The 25041-nt window shown below is 39.6% G+C and overlaps 1 protein-coding gene across 3 annotated transcripts in view; it reads right to left on the bottom strand.

Annotated features, from left to right (window-relative positions):
• Positions 1-746: 746 nt before the first annotated feature.
• ERMP1 (endoplasmic reticulum metallopeptidase 1) overlaps positions 747-25041 on the bottom strand; it is a gene marked incomplete at both ends in the record, with an annotated part of 45450 nt that continues 21155 nt past the window's right edge. The window contains 11 exons of one of the 3 annotated variants that reach the window (XM_080708839.1): positions 747-914; positions 1019-1182; positions 5533-5648; positions 6413-6615; positions 9543-9695; positions 13958-14148; positions 14554-14728; positions 18513-18733; positions 20228-20440; positions 23501-23593; positions 24477-24623. In XM_080708839.1, the coding sequence (XP_080564965.1) occupies positions 747-914; positions 1019-1182; positions 5533-5648; positions 6413-6615; positions 9543-9695; positions 13958-14148; positions 14554-14728; positions 18513-18733; positions 20228-20440; positions 23501-23593; positions 24477-24623 (1844 nt within the window). The remainder of the gene's footprint in view (positions 915-1018; positions 1183-5532; positions 5649-6412; positions 6616-9542; positions 9696-13957; positions 14149-14553; positions 14729-18512; positions 18734-20227; positions 20441-23500; positions 23594-24476; positions 24624-25041) is intronic. The other 2 variants (XM_080708840.1, XM_080708841.1) reach the window with 2 other exon arrangements.

Here is a 25041-nt window from a genome sequence, read left to right as displayed (position 1 = left end):
TAAACCAAAAGAATCTGTGAAAACTCAGGGAAGTATAGCTGAACAAATGCTCCCTTTCTCAAACTGGAAAAGTAGAACAGGTATGTTTGAAAGGAAAACGGGCATTGAAAGCCTCCTCAGGAAAGTAGCACAGCAACAGCTCTCAAGTGAACATCAGTCAGGACAACGAATCACCAACTCAGCACAGGGCCCCAGGCTTCAGTGCAAACACAAGTCACACTCCAGAAGCTGCCTGAAGAAATACTGCTCTTACAACCTGGACAGCCCAAAGCTTCTCCCAGTCCCTGCAAGCACTCTCCAGTGACCTACAGCCTAGTGTTAGATCTCAAGGGAAATCATTACCCACCACCCACTGATAAAACAAAAGGTCTTGGGCTTTGATTGGAAATTACTGCTGTCTCATTAAGTGGCCCAACAGGCTCTATCTTCCTTGAGCCTAGAACACAGCTACTGAAGTGGTTTGTTGGCTTTTGTCCTTAAGGTCATATAGAATGATGTGTGTGTAGTGGCAGTACCCATGTGTGCTTAAGTGCCAGAAAACTGACATTTTTCAAGTGTCAAAAAGGCAATCCAACACTGTCCCAGTTTACCCCATACAGTACTTTTGGCCCTGAAGAATGGTAATCCAAAACATTCTTTGAACATACACTCAAAATTCATTGACTTACATTACAAACATCCGAGTAACAGGAGAAACTGTCACATGGAGTATCCATGAGCATGAAACTGAGAGCTCATTCACAAGACTAAAACACAAACAGACTGTAGGTGCACACCCAGGCAGAGGGAAATGTCCAATCTGGGAACTTTTCCTTCAGAGCATCCAGTGTGGAGGATTTCTTGTCTTCTCCAGATAGATAGTGGGCAGCAATGGCTACAGTGACTACTCCCTCAGGCTGTTCTTCTAAGACCTGATAGAGAAAAACAGCTCTCTGAAACTGGAATACTGAATCCACGGTCCCTGCCAATCCCACCTGCAGGACTGATCAATGAAACAACAAGGCTGGGAAATTCCCACCTGCACTTCTATCCAGAACTGCCATGCAGAGGCCTGGAGCCCATGGGAGTAAAATACAAAGTAATCCCCTCCTTTACTTGTGACTGGAGTGCCATTGCCAAGAGACCACTGAGAAAGTGTTGACCCTTTGTGGGTTCGAATATAGAATGACATATGGCTTGGTCCTATAAGAAAGGAGGAGAAAACAGTTAAATCAACCTTTAAAAAAGCAACAAGAAGCCAGGCATGGTGGCGCACGCTTGTAATCCCCACGCTTGGGAGGCAGAGACAAGAGGATCGTGTAGGTTCAAAGCCAGCCGCGCTGGCTTAAGAGACCCTGTTTCCAAATAAAAAATATATAAAATAGGTCTGGGAGTGTAGCCCGGAGGTAGAAGGGTTTCATCCCCAGTACTAACAAAAAAAAAGCAACAAGAAAAACAACCCCCGCTTCAAACCACACTTTGAAAGCCCACGCTTTGTATCACTTTAAATGCATTCACTAACATCCTAAAGGAGTTTACCAATGTGGCTATTAAGTGAGTTATCCTCAAGGTTACATAATTAGAGAGGAAAGGCACAGAATCTGAATGAAAAAGCTTGTGATAAGTACTGATGCTGTCCCTGAATTGCTACATGACATTAGAGATTATGTCATCTCTTTAGACTCATAAATTCTTCATCTGTGAAATAGATTTTTGAGAAGATTATATGAAAAAAGGATGTGAGTATTGACAAAACTGCAAAGTGCTATACAAGTACTGAGTGGGATGATTACTAATTGAGTTGTCTTTTTTTTTTTCTTGGCGCTACTGAGGGTGGAATCCAGGGGCATTCTACATCCCCAGCCCTATTTTCTAGTCTTTTATTTTTGAAACAAGGTCTCACTGAATTGCGAAGAGCCTCGCTAAGTAGCTGATGCTGTCTGCGAACTGCGATCCTCTGGTCTCCGCCTCCCAAATGCTGGGATTACAAGCGTGAGCCACCACACCCGGCCTGAGTTGTAATTTTTACAGCTGATTGTAACACCTAAAAGAGTTTTTACTAGTTTTTCCCTCTAAGCAGCACAAATGAAGCATTAGTTCATTCCTGACAATTTAATAATCAGCACTGGGGACTTTTAGGAAACTTAACAACATTGGATGTCAAACTAAAAAACCCATCAAAAGTTGAAAATAATATATGTCAAAATGCATTTAAACCAAGTGTCGTGGTGCATGCCTGTAAATTTGAGAGGCTGAGACAGGAGAATCACAGTTTTGAAGCCAGCCTGAGCAACTTACATGAGACTCTCAAAATATAAAGGGGGTGAGACTGGTCTGTAGCTCAGTGGTAGAGTGCTCCTGAGTTCAATTCCCAGTATCCCACACACACACACAAAAAAAATTTTAATAAAATAAAACTCCATTCAAGTCATAACCAACTTCGTTTTCTTTTAGAAACACCGTATTAAGTTGCTGGACATAACAAACTGGAGGAAAGGGGACTACATGCAACTTATTAAAAACTTTTAAGTGTAGAAACAAAGAAAAAAAATGTTAAGACTTGCCTATTTAGAGGTCAACTTTCGAATCCCAGGGAGGGAGGAATTGGGGACGCTGTGGTAAAAAGTTTCTGCACTACCCAAGCAATAAAATGCTATTTGAACATGGACTTACTGTGCTCTATAGCAAACATTAATATAAGAATAAATTATATGTTGAGAGTAGAGAAAGCTGGGTATGGTAGCGCACACTTGTGATCTCACAGCATTTGGGAGGCTGAAACAGGAGGATCGCAGTTCGCAGATAGCCTCAGCTACTACTTTCTAAGGCCTTTTGCAACTCAGTGAGACCCTTTTTCAAAATAAAGAATGAAAAATAGGGCTGGAGGTATAACTCAGAGGTAGAATGCCCCTGAGTTCCATTCCCAGTACCACAAAAAGGGGGGGGGGGGGTGAAGGGAGGGAGGGAGAGAGAGGAGAAAAACAGAAAATACAAAATGTTCAATTAAAACTTGAGATCAGTCGGGACATGGTGGTGTATGCTTGTAATCTCAGCATTTGGGAGGCTGAGACAGGAGGATCACAGTTCGCGGACAGCCTCAGCTACTACTTAGGCCCTTTGCAATTCAATGAGATCCTGTATCAAAATAAAGAATAAAAAATAGGGCTGGGGGTGTAGCCCAAAGGTAGAATGCCCTTGGGTTCTTCCCAGTACCGGGAAGGAAAAAAAAAAAAAAAAACTTGAGACCAAGAGGGCATAGTGGTGTGTGTCTTTAATCCCAGAATAGTGAATTCAAGGCCAGGCTGGGAAATTTAGACCCTATCTCAAAATAAAAAATATTAAAAGTTGTGGGGGGGGGGCAAAAATGTAGCTCAGTGGTAGAATGCCCTGGGTTTGATTCTCAGTACTACAAGATAAATTTAAAAATAAAAATAAATTTGAAAAGACAAGTAAAATATAGGTCAGCAACTTGGAGCTATATAGAGAAAGGAAACACTAAAGAGGGAATAACTGAAGATAAAAAACTTTCTCATTTTTATTTTAATTACTTAACAGATAACAATTTGTTCATAATAGTAGCAGCAATGTTTTCAACTATGTATGCTTAAATGCTTTATTTTTTAATGTAAAAAATGATACGGGGAAAGAAAAGTGATAGAGGATTACTATAAAAAAAAAAACGCATCCTATCCATGATGTAGTATAGCGTTACTTCATAGTGGGCTTGGATTAACTTTAAGTGTACATTGCATACTCTAGGGTAACCAATAAAAAGATAAGTAGAACTGATACACTAAGGAAGGAAAGAAAACAGAATCATAAAATGCTCAATGAAAGTCACAAAAGATAGAACAAGAGCAACAAATACAAAACAGAATATGGTAAATACTAATCAAACTATACTAATAACTTCCTTTTTTGGGAGGGGAGGTACTGGGGATGGAACCCAGGGGCATTCTACCTTCAAGCTATATCACCAGACCTATTTTATTCTTTTACTTTGAAATAGGGTTTCACTTAGTTTCGGAGGGCCTCACTAAGTTGCTGAGGCTGGCTGTGAACCTACAACCTTCCTGTCTCAGCCTCCCAATACTGGGATTATGGGTGTGTGCCACCACGCCCAGCTCACTTTGAATATCACTGAATATTACTGGTCCAAGTGTACCATATTAACAGATTTTGAGACTGAACAAAAAAATAAGACAGTAAAAAACACACTTCAAATATCAAAACAGATTAAAAATTGAAAAGAATACAGAATACTAATATTAATCACAAGAAATCTAGATATATTAATTTTAGACAAAGCAGACTTCAGAACAAGGACACTGATCAGGGGCATCACGTAAGGATAAAGGGTCAGTTTTCTGAAGACTCACCAATGTAGATGCCCCTAACAACAGAGCATCAAAGTAAGTGAGATAAAAACTCAAAATTAGTAAGAATACAGTGGAATGACAACTGCAGTCAACAATCAGCTACATCTAAATGACATTCATAGAATCTTCAAGTCCAACGGTGGGAGCACACTCATTCTTTCCAAGTTTACATAGAACATTCCCCAAGAGACCACATCCTCCTCACACAGGACACCTTAACAAGTGCAGAATGCAGGTCATGCAGAGTATACTCTGAGATCAAAACGAGGTTAAACTAGAAATCAGTATCAGAAAAAATAGCTAGAAAATCCTCAATTATTTAAAATCAAAGAATGTATTTCTCAATAACAAATGGATCAAAAAGTCTCAAGGGCTGGCAGTGCTGCTCAGTGGCGAACACCTGCTTGAAGCCCTGGGTTTGATCTGTGGACCACAAAAAAAGTAAAATATTTTTAACTACATTAAAATGTAACTGAGAAACTTGTAATTTGTGTGATGGAGCTTAACAGCAATTAGCAGGAGATTTTTGTGTGTATGTGGTACTGGGGGTGGAATCCAGGGGCTTTTCTACCTCCGGGCTACACTCCCAGACCCATTTTATATTTTATTTGGAAGCAGGGTCTCACTAAGTTGCTGAGAGCCTCACTAAGTAGCTGAGGCTGGCTTCGAACCTGTGCGATCCTCCTGTCTCAGCCTGCCAAGTGCTGGGATTACACCTGTGCACCACCATGCCCAGCCTTTAGCAGGAAATTTATAGCACTGAATGAATATATTAGAAATAATCTAAAAATCAATAAACTTTCACCTTAGTAAACCAGAAAAACAGCAAATTAAATCTAAATAAAAGAAATTTAAACTACAGCAGATATCAAGGAAGACAGGAATTCAACAAAGAAAATCAACTAAGTAAAATGCTGATTCTTGGAAAATATAATAAAATTGATGAGCTTAAGCCAGATTGAACTTTCTGCTCATTTTTTTCCCATAAACCTCACACTGCTCTAAAAAAAAATCTATTAAATTTTCTTTAAGAACTTATAACTAGCCAGCCTCTAATGCTTTTAGAAACATTATAAGGTCTTCCTAAATTGCTAGTCACTCTGGTATATTTGAGAGAAAAACCTACATGTATTGTAAGAGAAAAGGGAGAACTGTCAACTGCCAGCTGACTCACCTGCTGCTTCAAAGGTCAACCTTATAGAATCCCACGGTGTCTGTTCTTTGGATACAAGTCTGAAATGAGCAGGATTTCTTGGAGAAACTTCTGGGGCAGGAAGATACCAGTTTTTCCTATTTGGAAAAATAACTTCAATATTCAGTATGCCTTATCAGTTGATATCTATACATAATTCACAGAAGTGTTTATAATACATGAACACATATTTGAATATGAAAAACTAACATGGATAAATGATGCCACCTCCTCTAAAACCCAGGTAGTATAATAAAATCTTCCCAACTTTAAGAATAAAGGAGTTGCCCAGGTGATTGGTTCTACTACATATCCTATTTCTTTTCATGCAATCTTTCACTGCCAAACTATAAAAATTTCCCAGAAATAAAATCATTTGAAGCCAGGCATGGTGGCACACGCTTGTAATCCCAGCATTTGGGAGGCTGAGACCGAAGGATCAGGGTTCAAGGACAGCCTCAGCTACTTAGTGAGGCCCTCTGCAACTCAGTGAGACCCGGTTTCAAAATAAAGAATAAAAAATAGGGCCAGAAGTGTAGCCTGGAGGTCAAATGCCCCTGGGTTCCACCCCCAGACCCGCAAAAAAAAAAAAAAAAAAAAAAAAAATTTGAGATTGATACTAAACTGCTACTACCTATTATATTAATTAGGAGGGTCAGCCTTTCTTACCAATCAGACTTCTAGAAGACTTTAAATTTGAAAAAACTTTATCCCACTAAAGACACAAATTTTTAATGAAAGAAAAACTGTATAAACAGCATGTGATTTACGGGTTAACAGTATAAATACTAAAGTACTAATACAGGGACAAGGCTCGAGAACAAACTAACCCCCAACTAAAAGAGGAAAGTAGTGAACTAACCTGATGAGAAAGTGTACTGGAAGATACCATGGGAACCCACAAAGGGGAGCACTCTCCTCACAATGAGCTCGGATAGTATCATTGATCTCAGGAATGTGAGGTGTTATGTGAGACATTCCAGTATAATCAAACCCATTGATCCATATTCCAGAGTCCCTTTTAACTATGTTTCCTTCTAAGTCATGAAATGTTCTAGTAACATGCTGGGAAAAAAAAGAGTCATGAGAAAACTATTATTTCAACTAGTTCACCCATATTCCCAGATTAATAAAGATGAGTAAGTATGACCATACCAAGAAATGATGTAGATATGGAGCTTTAAAACAACAAACGGAGAGGGAGGTGGGTATGGTGGCACAGCTTGTAATCTCAGTACCTGGGAGACTGAGACAGGAGGATCGTAAGCTCAAAGTCAGCCTCAGCAACTACAAGAGGCTCTCAGCAACTTTGCAAAACCTTGTTTCCAAATAAAAAATAAAATACTTCTGAGAGTGGAGCCCAGAGGTAGAAGGCCCATGTGTTCCATCCTTAGTACCATCCATCCATCCAAAAAAAGGATGCTTTTTTTTTTTATAGTAATCCTCTATCACTTTTCTTTCCCCGTATCATTTTTTACATTAAAAAATAAAGCATTTAAGCATACATAGTTGAAAACATTGCTGCTACTATTATGAACAAATTGTTATCTGTTAAGTAATTAAAATAAAAATGAGAAAGTTTTTTATCTTCAGTTATTGAAAATTGGTTAACCAATTTTCTGCCATTGGTTTTTAAACTGGATAATAGGTATACACATGATTATTTTATTGTATCTTACAAAAACATTTATATATTAAATTTTCATATAAAATTTTGGGGCCAGGCATAGTGGCATATGACATAGTTCCAGCTACTCAGGAGGCAAGGAGGCCAAGACCAGGCTGGGAAACATAGCAAGACCCTGTCCCGCAAAAAAAAAAAAAAAATTGAAAAGTTTGAAAACCTGCCATGTGTGGTGGCACACGCTTGTAATCCCAGCATTTGGGAGGCTGAGACCCGGAGGATCGCAGTTCGCGGACAGCCTCAGCTACTTAGTGAAGCCCTCTGCAACTCAGTGAGACCCTGTTTCAAAATAAAGAATTAAAAAATTGGGTAGGGGGTGTAGCTCAGAGGTCAAATGCCCCTGGGTTCCATCCCCAGACCCACACACACACACAAAAATTGAAAACCTACCTACTTTAGATTTAAAAGATAAGGTTAGAACTCTTTAGAAAAGAATTTAAAACAAATACATCCTAAGCACACAAATACATCCACACTCATTTCCCCTTTGGTATGTTACATGAAATTTATTCATGAGCAGAGAACAGGTATTCCCAGCTCCACCCTAGATGATAGGCTTGTGGTTTAACAGAATTCTATGAAAAGGCACCATGCTCCATTTGGAATAGCTCTATTAGCAGAAACCAGCCTGAAGAATATGAAACGGGGAAAATGGCTCCAGAGGACAGAGGGTTGCAGGCTGCATCTGCCAGGCCGGAGGACCCGCTGACTTACTAGTTTAGGTGCAGTCTGTAGCTGTTTTCACTCTGTAAGAGATGAGCTGCACTAGATAATGTGTAGCTGACAAGGCTTAAGGTACTTACTGCCTTGCTTTTCAGTTTTGGAAGAGAAGCCCAAAACGACACAGCAGGGTTTTTTGTTTGTTTTGTTTCGTTTTGCAGAACTAGGGATGGAACTCAGAGACATTCTATCCCCAGCCCTATTTTTTATTCTTTATTTTGAAACATGGTCTCGCTAAGTTGTGGAGAGCCTCACTAAGTAGCTGAGGCTGGCCACAAACTTGAGATCACACTGTCTCAGCCTAAGTACTGGGATTACAAGCATGTGCCACCACAGCAGGGTCTTTTAAAAATAAAAATGTAGCTTTTCCTAAAAATTACTGGCATGATTATAAAAATTAACATATCACTGAAAACCACGCTGGCCCTCCGAAAAAATACCTGTTTTCTGCCAAAGGTTTTCTAACTTGTAAAACTCGTAAGATGTATCAGTGTGGCTTTCAGGACTACAAACAGGACTATTTGGCCCCTTTTCAAAAACCTCTAAGATCAAATGCTTTCAGTTTTTCTAATCCTTGAATAACTAATTATCCGACTTTGACTCCTTTTGTATTTGTGTCATCAGTCCACAACCTGTAACAAAGACGATGGGAAATGAAGCTACGTAAAGCATGTTCTAAATCTCACTGATATAATCTCTTTCTAGTTTATTATATTTTCATCAACACATATAACTCTGAATGTTACTTAAGCTGTATTTACTAGCTTTTATTAAATAAATACCTATTTTAAGCTGAGCATGAAGGCACATGCTTGTAATCCCAGTACTTGGGAGGCTGAGACAGGAGGATCAGGGTTCACTGCCAGCCTCAGATACTTGAGGCCCTCCACAACTTAGCAAGACCCTGTTTCAAAATAAGAATAACCCGGGAGTGGTGGTGCATGCTTGTAATCCCAGCATTTGGGAGGCTGAGACAGGAGGATCGCACAGGTTTGAAGCCAGCCTCAGCTACTTAGTGAGGCTCTCAGCAACTTAGTGAGACCCTGTTTCAAAAAAAAAATAGAAAATAGGTCTGGGAGTATAGCCCGGAGGTAGAAAAGGCCCTGGATTCCACCCCTAGTACCACCAAAAAAATAAATAAAAATTAAAAAAATAAAGAATAAAAAATAAGGTTGGAGGTATAGCTCAGTAGTAGAATGCCCCTGGTTTAAAAAAAAAAAAACCTATTTCATTTTGCCAGTTAATAGATTTTTTTTACTCAGCCTGCAGACATTTTTTGCAATCTATTTCTAACAACTTATTATTCTCTGATTTATATTTGCTTTTGTTTTTCAAAACAAATAGTTTTATAAGTTGAACAGTAATAAAAACAACAAGCCCACATTTCCAATCTGCCTCTTGTGAGAATTATGTTTAGCTAATAAGAATGCTCCTTGATGGTCACTCTTTTCCTCTCTACACAATCAAGTTGAGAACAAAGAGGTCAACAGCAGAAAAGTCAGTTAATTTCCTGTAATGCAGTTCAAAACACACAAGGTGAATTTCCATTCCAGAATCTCAAATAGCTCATATGCAAAACTGCTCTTACCTGAAGAAACACTCTCTTTGGCTTTGGATTAGCGGGACTGGAACTGTATGGGAAAAAAGTTCCACTGCAAACAAGGAGGAATGTTACTGTACAAACCAAAGTTAGCGTCAGTATGGTTTTTTTTGTGCTTCTGACAAGGTAAATGAAGCTAATCTAAAACACAAAAACAAAAACAAAAAAATTACAAATTCATGCCACTGGCATTTTTTACTTTGTAAAAGTTCTAATAGACATGAAGAAAATGTATCAACATGTAATAACTGATAGGTCGGGTCTCCTCCAACTCCCCTCGAAGGACCCTGGAGCAGGGACAGAAGACCTCAGAGTAGACCCCAGATGTTGCAAAAAGACCCGCATTATCCCACCTTGCTAGACCCCACCCCCAGACCCAAGATACCTAAATAACCTCACTTTCTCTCTCTGGCACGACTCTGCTGGCTGATAAGTCTCCCAATATCAGTTGACAGACCTTGCCTGGGAGTGCAAATTAAAAAGGCCTGGTCTCACACTCCTTTGCTGGATTTTGTCTTCCCTGTGACCCCGGCTTAATTTCAATGTTACAGTAACATACTCCTACATCCAGTTAACAGAGTACTGATTCTATAGTGGGGGGAGGTTCCATCACAATTCAGAGCCTAGAAATGGCAAATGCCTCCAATTGGCCAGGATGGTGCTTTTTTTTTTTTTTTTTTTTTTTTTTTTGGTACTGGGGATAGAACCCAGGGGCAGGGGCATTCTACCTCCGAGCCACACCCCCAGCCCTATTTTTTATTCTTTATTTTGAAACAGGGTCTCACTGAGTTGCAAAGGGCCTCACTAAGTAGCTGAGACTGTCTGCAAACCCAGATCCTACTGCCTCAGCCTCCTGAATGCTGGGATTACAAACTTGCGCCACTACGCCCAGCTCAGGATGGTGCCTTTTGACATGCAGCCAGAATGCAAAAATGTAGCTCCTTCCAAAGTTTCAAATATCCTGACATGTCATGAGTTTCCCCTCTACTGGGAAGCTGGTAAATTTAGGAATAAGGAATCTTTTAGGTTAAACAACAACCACCCCTGTCATAATGCTGTGGTTCCTGCCATTCTCAAGCCAGCTACCACCAGAGCTTTCCCAAAACCTCACCTTCAGCTATTGTTTACACATGCAAGTTCCCTCTTCTGCAAATCATTTCTTCCACCCATCTTCTGGAAAAGGTCTGGCAATGTGATAAATGGAATGGCACTCACAGAACAAAGGAGAAGGAAGAAGAAAAGGGAATGGCCATGGAATGACCCGGTGTTTAGATTCCGTGGTTAAATCTTGTTCACAACTCTACTATCTTAAATAAGGCATCTATGTCACTGTATGTTCTTGAGTAGGAGCAAAAATAAACTGAAGAGACACATAAGAAGGACTCTGAAATGTCCATGTGTGTGCTGACCTGAGCTGTTTCTCCAGCATCTCCTTCAGATCCCACTCGTAACAGCTGTCCCATTTCTGCTCTTGTCCAATCAATAAAAAAATGGTGGCCTAGCAATGAGCAAACCCAGGAAACCTACAAACTAATCACTTGACAGGTATTTAATTACTTTCTAGAAAATATATTTAATAAATCCCCAAGGGCTGAAAGGACTGTTCTCTAAAGTAAGCACTGTGATTCAGTTCTCCATTACCCAAGGAGAACAGTTTCACTTTATTAATAAGTTACTATCCTTAATAGTGCTACACGTAAATAAGAAGATGAAGAAAATGTTACCCCACAGCATCAAAGAGAGCAGTAGAGCTACTTCACAGAGTGAAAATTAAATGAGGTTTTTTAAGTAATACTTAAGAGGCACTCTTCTCTCCGAAAGCTTTCCTAATAAAATATAATTTAGGAAATAATACATTTTAATCTTTCTCCTGGTTTCTACATTTTCCATGTTTTGGGGACATTTCTGATCGCCACAGAAAAAGTTTCCTGGTTTAATTTTGTACCCTTCCAACATGATTAATGGGAGAGAATTCAAATGTCCTATATTTGTGTCACTTTTTATAAGTACCAATAGGTTCCATTAATTTGGTATGATAAATGCACTGAAGGGTCCAGCTCATGGCTGATACAGATCAGAATCTCATCTAAGATGACAAAACTCCACTATCTCCTTTAATCTTCACAACAACAAACCTATCTATTAACAAATACAGAGAAATTAAGGATGAATGATAAAAACCAAAAGAGGTAAACCACATAGGCAACAAAGAACATTTTAGAACTTTCCATCCATCCCTGCAAATACTAGTAAGAAATTAATCATTATCTTGAAGGATAAATGTTTGGAATGCTTAGGTTTCTTCTAGGACTCATACAGACAACTTCGAATAATGTGCATACAAATTACTCTATCTGGCAGAATGTGCAGAGCATGCCTGCAGCCACTTTCTGCCCTGAATGGACTTCGTGGGTAATGTTGACCATGCTGCTCTATACCCCTTCCTTACCTCTTTAGGTGTTCAGAACCCAGCTTTGACAAGAGATACCCTTTACCTAGTGGTATGAAAAAGCTATCATCTCCATGAAGAAATGAACTGAATAAAGTTATAATTCCTCTTTCTATTTGGTCCTCAACCTCAAATCTCAAGGGATGCCAGAAGAGTCACAAAACAGAGACTGGCCTTCTCTAGAGTCTTGGCCTGAGTCCTAAAAGTATAGACACCATGTGATGGTTAATCACCTCTAGAATTCTGCATCTGTGTGTGTGTGTGTGTGTGTGTGTGTGTGTGTGTGTGTAGTACTGGGGATTGAACCCTGGGACATTCTACCTCTGACCTACACCCCCAGCCCATTTTAGTTTGTATTTTGAAAGAGGGTCTCATTAAGTTGCTGAGGACCTTGCTAAGTTGCTGAGACTGGCTGTGAAACTGTGATCCTCCTGTCTTGGGCTCCCAAGTACCAGGAATACAGGCATGCACCACCTAAGCCTGGCTCTATAGCTATTGTAAAGGTTGCATCCTATACCATTTAAGATTCGTAAATGAATCGCCAGGCGTGGTAACACACACTTGTAATCCCCGCGCTTGGGAGGCGGAGACAGGAGGATCGAACAAGTATAAAATAGGTCTGGAAGTGTAGCCCGGAGGTAGAAGGGCTTCCAGGAACCCCAGTACCACAAAAAAAAAATATATATATATATATATACTACTCATCAAGATTCATAAATGGGTGCAAAATAAATTACGAAAACGATTAGATGTATCTGAAATGTCCAGTATGTGCCCTGCCTAGAATAAGAGTGAAGAACCCTGCCGGGGTTACAATCTTAAACTCAGCATCAGCGTCTTTTTTCCCCCCTCTGAAGATTCCCAAGGAAAGAGATGCAGGGACAGCAAAGGCAAAGCTCTCCCTGCTGCGGCAGGACCCTGATACAGCAAAATGAAGACTGACAAGGCCTGTGATACTCTTCATCACTTGGTAGATAAAGGCATGTTTGAGTATCACAATTGCATATTACCAAAGAAGACAGACTCAATAAATTTTTACATGGTAGCAGTGTAGTAGAAGGATGGTAATGAAAAAAGGCTCATCAAGCCAGGCGTGGTGGCGCACGCTTGTAATCCCCACACTTGGGAGGCGGAGACAGGAGGATCGCACAGGTTCGAAGCCAGCCGCACTGGCTTAAGAGACCCTGTTTCCAAATAAAAATATAAAATAGGTCTGGGAATGTATCCCAGAGAAGGGTTCCATCCCCAGTACCACCCAAAAAAAAAAAAAGAAAAGAAAATAGGCTCATCAGAATTAGTCTTCCTTCACTAGATCTAATAGTATTAATAAAACTATTATGTATTTATTAACATTGGCTTCTAAGTAGTATGGTTAAAACATATTGTGAGGAATCATTCTAAAAATCCACTGCCAATCTGACAATTTTCACTTGATTTCCATTTTACAAATTTAGTCAGGTAGTTTGAAAGGCGATTTGAAAAGCAATATAATCAGAAGATGTGGGAGGATGGGAAAGCAAGTATTTTTAAAAATTAAAAACAGCAACAAGAACTGCTTATGTAATCCCAGTACTTGGGAAGCTGAGATAGGAAGTTTGCGTAGGTTCAAAGCCAGCCTCAGCTACTTATTGAGGCTTTCAGAAGTAGTAAGGTCTCAGCAAGACCTTGTTTCCAAATAAAATATAAGATAGGTCTGGGAGTATGGCCCAGAGGTAGAAGGTCACTGGGTTCCATCCCCAGTACCAAAACCAAAAAAAAAAAGACAAAAACCAGCAACAATAATTTTTAAAAATTCTATACTTTCTTACCATATTAAGCCCACAAGATACATAGCCATTCTCCTTTTCTTTTGCTTAATACTTTCTCAATAAAGTAAAAGAAACATCATTTCATAGAATCTAATACAACTGAACTCATATTCATAAAAAAATAAAGAACAAAAAATTTTCCTTACAAAATAGGAAGAGAGAATCATCGTACAACCAGCTAAAATGGATGCCAGTACAACATCGGGTGGGATTTCCGAACCACTTCTCCCAAGAATAGGAGTAAACATCTCAAATACTGCCCAGATGAGGTAAAGTGCATAAAGATAAGGAATAAACATCCCCAAAAGGTAAAGGGCAATAAATCTTCCTTGGGCACCTAGGGGAAAAAAGAGAAAAAAAAAAAAGTCTATGAAATTCTATAGTAAGATGCACATTTTTATAAACTGGTACGTTCAAAGACCTAACAGAAACAAGGTTAGCTGTGACTCTTACCCTTTAGGTACATTTTATCTAGTGAGATAAGACACTCTCAGTCGGAGAATAAAATGCAAATAAGAATTAAAATACACAAGTACTATATTAATATGTGCTCATAAACGTGAAATGGGTGGGGTATAAGTTATACAAATTTGTGTGTATGAAATTTTTAAGAAACAGATAACAACTTAGAAAGTCTACTCAATAAGATAAAAAACAAGAAAGAAAAAAAGAAATGGTTCCTGGAAGCCTTATTATATTTTAAGGTATTTTTCCATTTGTATCAAAACCAAAAATGTCCTACCATGCTGCTTAAAGTCCTTGTGCATGCAAAGCTTTGTGAGCAATGGAAACACTACCCAGATAGCACTAATGAATGCTGAGCAAAGTCCTTGGCAAGTGAGAGTTAGGAGAAAAACGCAATGCACAAACAGGGAGATGTCAAAATACACTTCTCCGAGATACTGGTCACTGGCAGTCTGGAAAAAAAAAAAAAAAGTGGTCTCATTCACAGGTCATTCACAGAGGCCTTTTATTGCAATACAATTTTCATTGCTCTGGAGAGCTACATTTTAAGTTTACCCTGTAAACTGAAAAGGTAAAAGCAGACAAAGTTAATAAATGCACTGATAAAGTAATAAATTGTTGTACAGGAAAGGGCAATTTAACAGGCTGAAGTGAAAGTAATACCATTACTATTATCTATGCTTTTCTTTCACAGGGCCAAAAAATAAATAAATAAAAGTTGGCAATGTTCCAAAAGAAATCACATTCCAACAGCCATTTCTGTAAGCTTTTTTTGTTCATGCAACCTCCAAAGACTGTTTCAGGCCAACTAGAGAAATGGTCCATGAAGGACTATCAACTGCTACAGCAACACCAAGGGCATACCTACAAAACTGCATGACTTTTGAGGCAGTGGCCATGCTGGGTTTGGCTTGAGTTTCCTGAGACTTTTTTTTTTTGGTGGTACTGGGAGTGGAACCCAGGGGTTTTCTACATCCCAGCTACACTCCCAGAGCTATTTTACACTTTATTTGGAAACAGGGTCTCACTAAATTGCTGAGAGCCTCACTAAGTAGCCGAGGCTGGCTTTAAACCTCTGCGATCCTCCTGTCTCAGCCTCCCAAGTACTGGGATTACAAGTGTGCACCACCAAGCCCTGTTAAAATGGAATGACTTTTTTTTTCTTTTTTCTTTTTTTTTTTTTTTTTGCGGTGCTGAGTATGGAAGCCAGGGGCCTTCTACCTCTGGGTTATACTCCCAGCCCTATTTTACATTTTATTTGAAAACAGGGTCTCACTAAGTTGCTGAGCGCCTCACTAAGTAGCTGAGGCTGGCTTTGAACCTGTGCAATCCCCCTGTCTCAGCCTCCCAAGTACTGGGATTACAAGAATATGCCACCACGCCTAGCTTCCTGAGTCTTTTCTATCTCCAACTGGTCACCCACCTCTTACATTTCTGGTGCTTGCCTATTATAAAATCTGGGCCTTTTTTATTTTGCAGTACTGGGGATGGAACCCAGGGGCATTCTACCTCCAAGCTACACCCCCAGCCCTATTTTTTTTCTTTATTTTGAAACAAGGTCTGAGTTGCAAAGGGCCTCACTAAGTAGCTGAGGCTGTCTGCAAAGCACAATCCTCCTGTCTCAGCCTCCCAAATGCTGGGATTACAAGCGCACACCACCACATCCAGCTTGAGCTGCTTTTTGAGACTTGAACTCCAAAGGCTCTGGTGCAGCACTGTGCACTCTTCAGGAGAAAGTTGCCTTATGAACTTAATCCATTTTAAAAGTGAGTGCAAAGAGAGATCCTATTAATGCAAGCAAAGAAGTTATGATTATAGTGCACCAAAATGCAAATAGGTACCTTTCAGTTTCTCTTTCCTCCGCTTTCTCATTTCTCTTTATCCTAGAGCATGTTTGTTTTAAGGGACTCCACTTTAAGAGCTTAAGATTTCCTGTCATGCATGTTTTTTCACGAGCTAAAGTTCACGCATTTATCCCTTCCAGTCGTGTCCTATTCTAATCCACCCCATACACTATTACCAGAGTGTTCTCACTAAATCACAAAATCTCTCTTCTCTGTCCTGCTAAGAAGATTTCTATAGTGGCCCCACTGATTTTCAGGGAGCTGTGCCTACTTCACCCTGGACTACTTTTCGGTTATTAAGCTGTCACCTTGCCATCACCACACTGGGCTACGTACTGACTGTGACCCAAATGTATCATGACTGCTCATCAATCTGTTCTCTAGCTGGTAAACTTCTACTCATTCAAGTTGACGATGGCTTCCTGACTTCCAATGACAAAACTTCTCATCCTGTCACCGTATTCCTGCAGCACTGTGTATATGTCACCATATTTCATTTTATCCCACAATATCCTGCAATCATTGTAATCCCTACCTCTTCCCAGATGAAACCGTGAGCTCCTAAAAGACATCACATTCTCATGAATCACTGCTACACCAGGCCTCAGCATGATATCATGCCCAGAGTGCTTAAAGAGTACTTGTGAATATTGAAATAAATAATGAAATAATGAAAAATACATTACTCTTCCCATTGTTTCCAGCCCAAAGTGTTACAATCACAACACTGAAATTAGTGGAAGTGAAATTTTACTAAGCATTACTATCTCACCCTTCCCCAATCAACAATATCCAGCCACATTCTGATTATATTCAGCTGCACTAGGAATAAGAATGTAAAACTTAGGTCCATGGTTTAATGCTTTTAAAGTATGAACTCAATTGTAAGCAGATGGCTAACTTCAAAGAACCTCTCTTCAATAGACCTGCTAACATAGAAGGGTCCCTAAGACCTTGTCACAACATTTACTGAAACTGAGGCCAAGGTTTAGATACCACAGCATCCTCAGGGAAGGATACTGGATCACTGGGGATCACTGGGGATGGAACCCAGAGGCATTCTACCTCGGAGCTACACTCCCAGCATGTACTGTGGATGGAACCCAGGAGCATTCTACCTCCAAGCTACAAGCCCAGCCCTATTTTTTTTTATTATTTATTTTCTGAAACAGGGTCTCACTGAGTTGCAAGGGGCCTCACTAAATAGCGGAGGCTATCTGTGAACCGTGATCCTCCTGTCTCAGCCTCCCAAATGCTGGGATTACAAGCGTGCGCCACCACTCCCATCTTTGGATCACAGTTCTTGATGTCTCCATTCTAATCCCTGTCAGGACAAACTGGGTGGGACTTGTTGTCTTAAAAAAAAAAAAAAAGAAAGCTAGGAAAGATTTTTCCCTTTAATTCACTTAGAAAATCAGAAACTATGGCTCTCATTGTACTTCATTTTTAGTCCCATTATTTCATAACCTTAATTCCTAAACTCATTCTTACCCAATTTAATCGGTTGAAACCGTAACAATATTCTCTAAAACGAATATTCTCTAAAACTCAGTATATAAAAATTGGTATAAATAATTTTACAGTCCTAGCCTTCTCATGATCTTTCTTAGTAATGTGTCTTTAACTAAGTAACATGCATGCATACAAAATCTACATGAACATATAGGTTAAAAAAAGTGAAAAGAAAACTTTAAGTGAAACATTCTTTTAGTCAACAAGTACTTGCTGTGTATTAATACTGAATGTCAGACACTGCTTGAGCAAAAGTAATAAAGAAAGCCATCCCTGCTCTCATGCAGTGCACATTACAGTGAAGAATATCACTATTCTAACACTGCGTGAGCCCAGAGTAAGCTGGTAGACACAATAGCACAAGTTATAAAAACTACGGCAAATGCAGCAGAGGCAGAGGACTGTGCTAACAAACTTTGTTGTCAAAACCATCCTTCTACACTTTTTTTTTTTCTTATGGTACTGGGCATTGAATCCAGGAGCATTCTACCTCTGAGCTACACCCCCAACCCTATTTTTTATTCTTTTTATTTTTGAAACAAGGTCTACGTTGCAGAGTGCCTCACTAAGTAGCTGAGGCTGGCCACAAACCAGGATCCTCTTGCCTCAGGCTCCCAAGCACTGAGTTTACAAGCCTGTGCCACCATTCCCAGCTCTACACATTGTTTCTAACATAGCTTTATAACTGCATTTGAATTCTGCAACATAATTCTCAGAATAAGAAACCTTCCAACAAATTAACCCACTGTGGGAGCATTTTCTATAACCATGCTGAACAATTTCTAATAACTCAGGTGAACAAATACAATGACTCCCACTTGAGTTGGTCTTCAATTCTTGAAAGCAACAAAAAGAAATCAATAAATTGCCTAGAACTTACCACATAATAAAATCTTTTTGCAAGGGTATGTACGAATATTATTTTGGCTACAGCTGCAGTTCCATATAGACAAACAGAGACATAGAAGTGGTTATACCATGAGAGAGACTGTCCAATAAGTGAGATGAACACTGCTATTATGAGAACTGTAACAAGGGTAGTGAACCAGCTAATGAGAGTGATTCCGAGTCCACACAAGAAGTCTTTCATGTAGTTAACAGCTAATGAAGAGAAAACAAAAAGTTAAGGTCACTATCTTCATCAAATCAATCACATAACCAGTTAGCAGAGCTAAAGGACCAAATGTTAAAAAATTCACTACTGTAACTAAAAATTACTGGATCTCATAGTATTGAAGACTGTTAAACATTAGAACAGAGAAAGAATCAAAGAATGACAACCAAGGAACATTTTCTAGAGTCAGCCAATAAATGAGACGTATCTCCTAGGAACAGTTCAGGTACCTTCCTTACTAGAAGTGGGTAGTTTTAAATCTTCATCACCTTTGGGTGCCTTGTGTATCAAATTATTACCAAGAATGGAAGGCAAAGTCCCATGTAAAATTTTGCTAAAAGGAGCCAACACAGAAGATAAGGACATGGGAAAAATAACTGTGATAAAGAATTATGTAGATTACTGCCAAATATTTCATTTTTATTTTAAGCATATAACTTAAGACTCTGAAAGATTTCAAGCAAAAATATTTCAATCAGAATGGACCAATTTAACCAGGGAAATTCATTCATACTTTAGAACAGAATGCTATTGGTCTATAAAAGAAAATACTTTTTTAAATTTTTTGCAGTACTGGGGATGGAACCCAGGGGAATTCTACCTCTGAGCTACACCCCTAACCCTATTTTTTATTCTTTATTTTGAAACATTCTCACCAAGTTGCAAAGGGCCTCACTAAGTAGTAGCTGAGGCTGTCTGCAAACCATGATCTTCCTGTCTTAGCTTCCCAAATGCTGGGATTACAAGTATGCGTCACCACGCCCAGCTCTGGAAAATACTTTTAAATGGGAATTTTCAAGCCAGCTGTAGTAATGTATGCTTATAATCCCAGTACTTGGGAGGCTGAGACAGGATGACAGATTTGTAGCTAGCCTCAGGTACTTATTGAGACCCTCTGCAACTTAGTAGAAAATTATTACAAAATAAAAAATAAAATAGGGCTAGGGGTGTAGTTTAGAGCTATAATGTACCTGTTTAACCCCCAGTACCATGCGCAAAAAAAAAAAAAAAAACGGGGGTGGGGGGTATTTTCATGAAAAATCAACCTATAAGATGGGCCTGGTGGTATATGCTGGGACAACTTAAAATGAAATAAAATGGTCTGGGCATGTATTTCAGTATAGAGTGCTTATTTAACATGCCTGAGGACCTAAATATGATCCTCAATAATACACACACACACACACACACACACACACACACACACACACGCATGCACACACACAGTCATTCTGAACAAGCCATTTTTCAACAGCTCCTATGTGGTATTTTCGTGGAGTAAGTTCATAAAAATTGTCTACTTCACCAAGACTAAAAATATAAATAGCATATCAACTTAATATTTTGAAACTTCTTATAATATACACCAAGCATTATTTTTTTAATTTTTAACTTCCTGGGAAGATATAATCATACTGACTAAAAAATCTTTAAATCCTACACCAATGCCAGTATTTCCAGTTTTAGAGAAAAATACTTACTTTTATGTTTGGGTTGCATCAGTTTTTTCCCCAGGTACAAAACAACAGCCATTAACACCATGTAATTTATTATTGAGCCTACCCTCGAAGGGTAGGCAATGACAAATAGGCCAAGCACATCAAAGAAGACCATGTTTCCATGTCGATACTCAGAGGAAGAAGCCAGCATATCAGATGTAGCTAGATATTTAAGGACTGCTAAAATGTTGTCACCTAAGAAAGATAAAGCTGAGTTAACTACTAGAACGTGATTTATAAGTACAACTATGTAAAGCAGAAATAAACCATCTACTATTTGAATAAATAAATAGCTGGGCTGGGTGAGGTAGAGCACACACAGGTAGTTGGGAGGTTGAATCGGGAGGATTGCAAGTTCAAGGCCAGCCTTTGCAACTAGACCCTGTTTCCAAACAGTCTACAAGAGGGCTGGGATGAGGTCTCATGACCATGCATGAGGCCCTGGGTTCCACCCCCAACACCACAAAAGAAGATTTAAAAAAATAGTAATAGCTGAAGAGAATATGAATGAACAAAGTTTCCTACAATCTCACTACTCTGCCCACTTTTCTTACTAAATTTCTCAGTTAAGGTCCATGTTCCTGACTCCCTTCCCCCTCCACTTGGAAGCTCTACCTTTCCCTTCCATTAGTACTATTCTCATCCAGGCGTGGTGGCGCATGCTTATAATCCCAGCATTTGGGAGGCTGAGACAGGAGGATCGCAGTTCATGGCCAGCCTCAGGTACTTAGTGAGGCCCTTTGCAACTCAGTGAGATCCTGTTTCAAAATAAATAACCAAAAATAGGGCTGAGGGTGTAACTTGGAGGTCGAATGCCCCTGGGTTCCATCCCCAGTACCGGAAAGAAAACAGAACTATTCTCTATGATCATGTGTACAAGTCAACAGCTATACCTTAGTCCTTATTCACTGAATACACATAAACTGTACCAGACACTGTTCTGGAAACTAGAAAACCAATGATGGATCAAGAGGAAGAGGCCTCTCCTGAAGCTCAGAGGCACAGAATAAGTTGTTAGAAGAGTGTTAAGAATTCCTAAGAGGAGGAAGTATGATTGTTGGGGACTAGAGCACCTTTAAGGAAGTGCTATTTATAACACAACAATAAGCAGGAGTTAGCTACAACAGGAAAGACTGTACAGACTGAGACCTGTGGAAATGAAGAACCTGAGGAAAAAGTTCCAATACAGAAAAAAGTGCTGAATGAGAAAAAGAGTACTCAGCTATGAAGGTGGAAAGAAGAGTCATGACAAAACCTGGTACATAAAAGGTCTATTAATAAATATTTGTTACGTAAATCACACAAATAAATGTTCTTAAAGTTCTTTTTGATTTTGGTGTTCGTTTTTGAGACATGGTCTATGTACCCAGGCTGGCCTCGAACTCCTGGGCTGTAGCAAGCTTCCTGCCTCTGCCTCCTAAGTAACCATGACTATAGGCAGCAAAAGAACACTCACCATTTAAACTTAAATGAATGGTCTGCATTTCTTCTTGCTGCTCATCCCATCCTTGGCGCTCTCATTTTATTCACTTAAGCCAACACACTCTTTCCACTGGATTCTTTCATAGGCTTCTCTGACTGCTTCAAAAGTATCTTTCCCAAAGTTCAGTCTTGTTCTGCTACCCTCGCCTTATTCTTCCAAGAAAGTATGTTCATTCTCTATTCTTACATTGTTTTCTCTATGCCTTTAATTCCCAAACTCACATGCCCACTTTCACCAAGAGTTCTAATGCTATGATTCACTAGGCTGATTCCCAGACCTGTGCATTTGTATCTCACAGAAAGGTCTGCTGCCCCGCTCCACTGAACTCTGAATGAGGATCACCTTCCCACAGGCCACCACGGTTAGTGGTATTCCTTCCCCAGCCTGCTAGGCTTTACACCTTAGTTACTTTTGCTGCTGTCCATCTGATTTATCCCTTCTATCTAGAACCTGGCAAGTCTAACTGAATCTGCTTTCAAAATGTATTTAATTTTAAACCCCTCTCTTTTTGTTTTTATATGTGTGTGTAGAGAGTAATGGATAAAACCCAGGGGCACTCTACCTCCAAACTACTATCTAATTCTTTTTTTTTTTTTCCCCAGTACTGGGGATTGAATCCAGAGGCATTCTACCTCTAAGCTAGATCCTCAGCCCTAATTTATTCTTTATCTTTGTAACAGGGTCTCACTAAGTTGCCAAGGGCCTCACAAGTTGCTGAGGTTGCTTTGAATCTGCAATCTCCTATCTCAGCCTTCCAAGGACTGGGATTACAAACGTGAGCCACCATACCCAGCTTTATTTTATTTTGAAACAGGTCTAAGTTGCTGAGAGCCTCACTAAGTTGCAGATCTGTAATCCTCCTCTCACTCTTCCCAAGTTCCAGGCTTGCAGGTGTGCACCGCTCCGCCCAGCTTATTTCCATCTTGTCAGCACCACAGTCTTGGTCCCCCTACTGCACATATAAGTCACTGAGGGGACAGCCCCACCTCCTGGCTCTCTCCTCCACACCACCCACTCCACACTGCATCACCAGACCAGTAACATTTAAAGCCATCATAACAAGTTCATTCACAGACTCAGATCTTCAATGACTCCTTATTCCTGTAGCATCTTCCTATAGTTTTAAAGCCTTCTACAATTTCCTCTTCCACTTACTTCTATCTCATCTCTCTGAAGATTTTCTCCCTCTTATACTCCTACCTCATCTTCTGAAGATACTCCTTTCATTGCAGAGAATGAATATGAGAGGAATACTCACCAACAGCCTGCCACAAACAAACGTGCTCTATTCATGCTCTACTTACTTGAAACATGCTCTTTTCCCCACAGGCCTACTTCTATCAGCTGCTTAAGACTCAGCCTCATCTGCTTCCTCTGACTGCTGCAGATCTCTTTAGAAAGCATCCCTGTCCTATAAGCATCTCACCACCTACACTCACTACCCAACCGTGGATCCAGGTAAGCTGCCCACACATATGTATCCTGGTGCTACCTCCAACTGAGAGCTTTTACTTTCTACATTCTTATTGTACAGCAATCCTACCATGACTCCAGGTCAACTCCCATTTCAAATCCTCACAATGAATAATTCTATGTTCTTAACTTCTGAACTAGGTTAACAGGATGAAAATTCAAGCCTTCATCTCTCCGACTCCAATTCCCAAGCTTATTCTGTCATATTCTGCCTCTATAATGTCCAGGCCACAAAATACCCATAGGCTTATAGGTCATCCATAATATTTGATATCAAAAGTTGACCTTGGAATACCAACCTGCTCTCTGAATGGAATCTGTTAGAATTCTGTCCGCTGTGTCATACTTGGTATGGTAAATGTATCCATTCTCAATGAAAGCTAAGTCTATTCCTAAGACATACAGAAAAAAAAAAGTCAATTTATTTTAAATATCAGTCTTGCTTTTGGACTATTAATTTATGTATTAAATTACTAATAGACAAAATGTCAAAGCAGTGAGATGATAGCTCTGTCACATTTGTGAATGAGTGACATAAATATTCTACCACGTTCTTACAAATCTAGAACTACAGTATATAATTCAAAATTTAATGACTACACTACTCCATGAGGAGGTATTGTCAGTAACACAGCAAAGGTTAAGAATACTGAGTTAGAGTGGTCACATCAAAACATTTCCATCCTTCTCCCTGTCAGGCCAGAGCCAAATTTTAACTTCAAATACGCTATACAGAAAGCCAGACATGGTGGTGCACGCTTGTAATCCCAGCATTTGGGAGGCTGAAGCAGGAGGATAGCCTCAGCTACTACTTAGGCCCTTTGCAACTCAGTGAGACTGTTTCAAAATAAAGACTACAAAATAGGATTGGGGATGTAGCTCAAAGGTAGAATACCACTGGGTTCCATGCCCAGTCCTGCAAAAAAATAAAGAGTAAGCTGTACATGTCACCAAGGGAGTTGGTAAAGCGAGACAATGAACCCTGGGGATTTAAGTGCTAACAGTTCTCCCTTTTCTTCTGTCACATCGTGGGGCAAGATTATATATTCTAGAGCAGGCAAACATATAAATTAATATGGAGTTTTAAAAGGAAAACATTAAGAACTCTGTTCTTAGAAAATTAGAATATGCCAGGCATAGTGGCACATGCTTGTAATCCCTGCACTTGGGAGGCAGAGACAGGAGGAAAATGCTGTCTACTCACAAACTTTCAAGAAGGAAAGTGTGCCTCTGATAATCAATTTTGCACAATAAGCTTAACCATTGACAAAATACCTGGAATGTTCCCAAAATCCCTGAAGATACGAAAGTCAGTATCTGAAGGAATGATTCCACTCTGAAAAACCTCTTGACCCACCACAGACGCAAAAGGGTGTTTAGCTGCTGAAACATAAGCTTGAACCAACCAAGGATTTTCAGGACCTGGAATGAAACATGACGACACAATCTGAGGTTAACCTGGCAATTTTTTTTTAATATATACTACTAATTTTTAAATGGGTGGAGGGAGTTGCTAGGGAGTACCCAAGACCTGGGGTGTGCTGGCAGGCACTCTACCACTGAGCTATATCCCCAGCCCCAGCACTAATATGTTTTTAACACACCAAAAAAACACTGGTAGTTTTGGGAGATGGATCCAAACCTTATTTTTTAATCCTTTTCCTGTATTTTCTAACATTTCTCTGATATACATGTATTACTTTTTTAATTTATTTTAGTGTGTGTGTGTGTGTGTGTGTGTGTGTGTGTGTGTGTGTGTGTTACTAGAAATTGAACCCAGGGGCAGTCTACCTCTGAGCTACACTCTCAGCCCTATTTTATTTTTCATTTTGAAATAGGA

Source organism: Muscardinus avellanarius (assembly GCF_963383645.1).
Source record: "Muscardinus avellanarius genome assembly, chromosome: 13".
In the NCBI taxonomy this organism is placed as follows: domain Eukaryota; kingdom Metazoa; phylum Chordata; class Mammalia; order Rodentia; family Gliridae; genus Muscardinus; species Muscardinus avellanarius.
The sequence above is the reverse complement of the archived record's forward strand: the minus strand, read 5'-3'. Positions and strand labels throughout refer to the sequence as shown.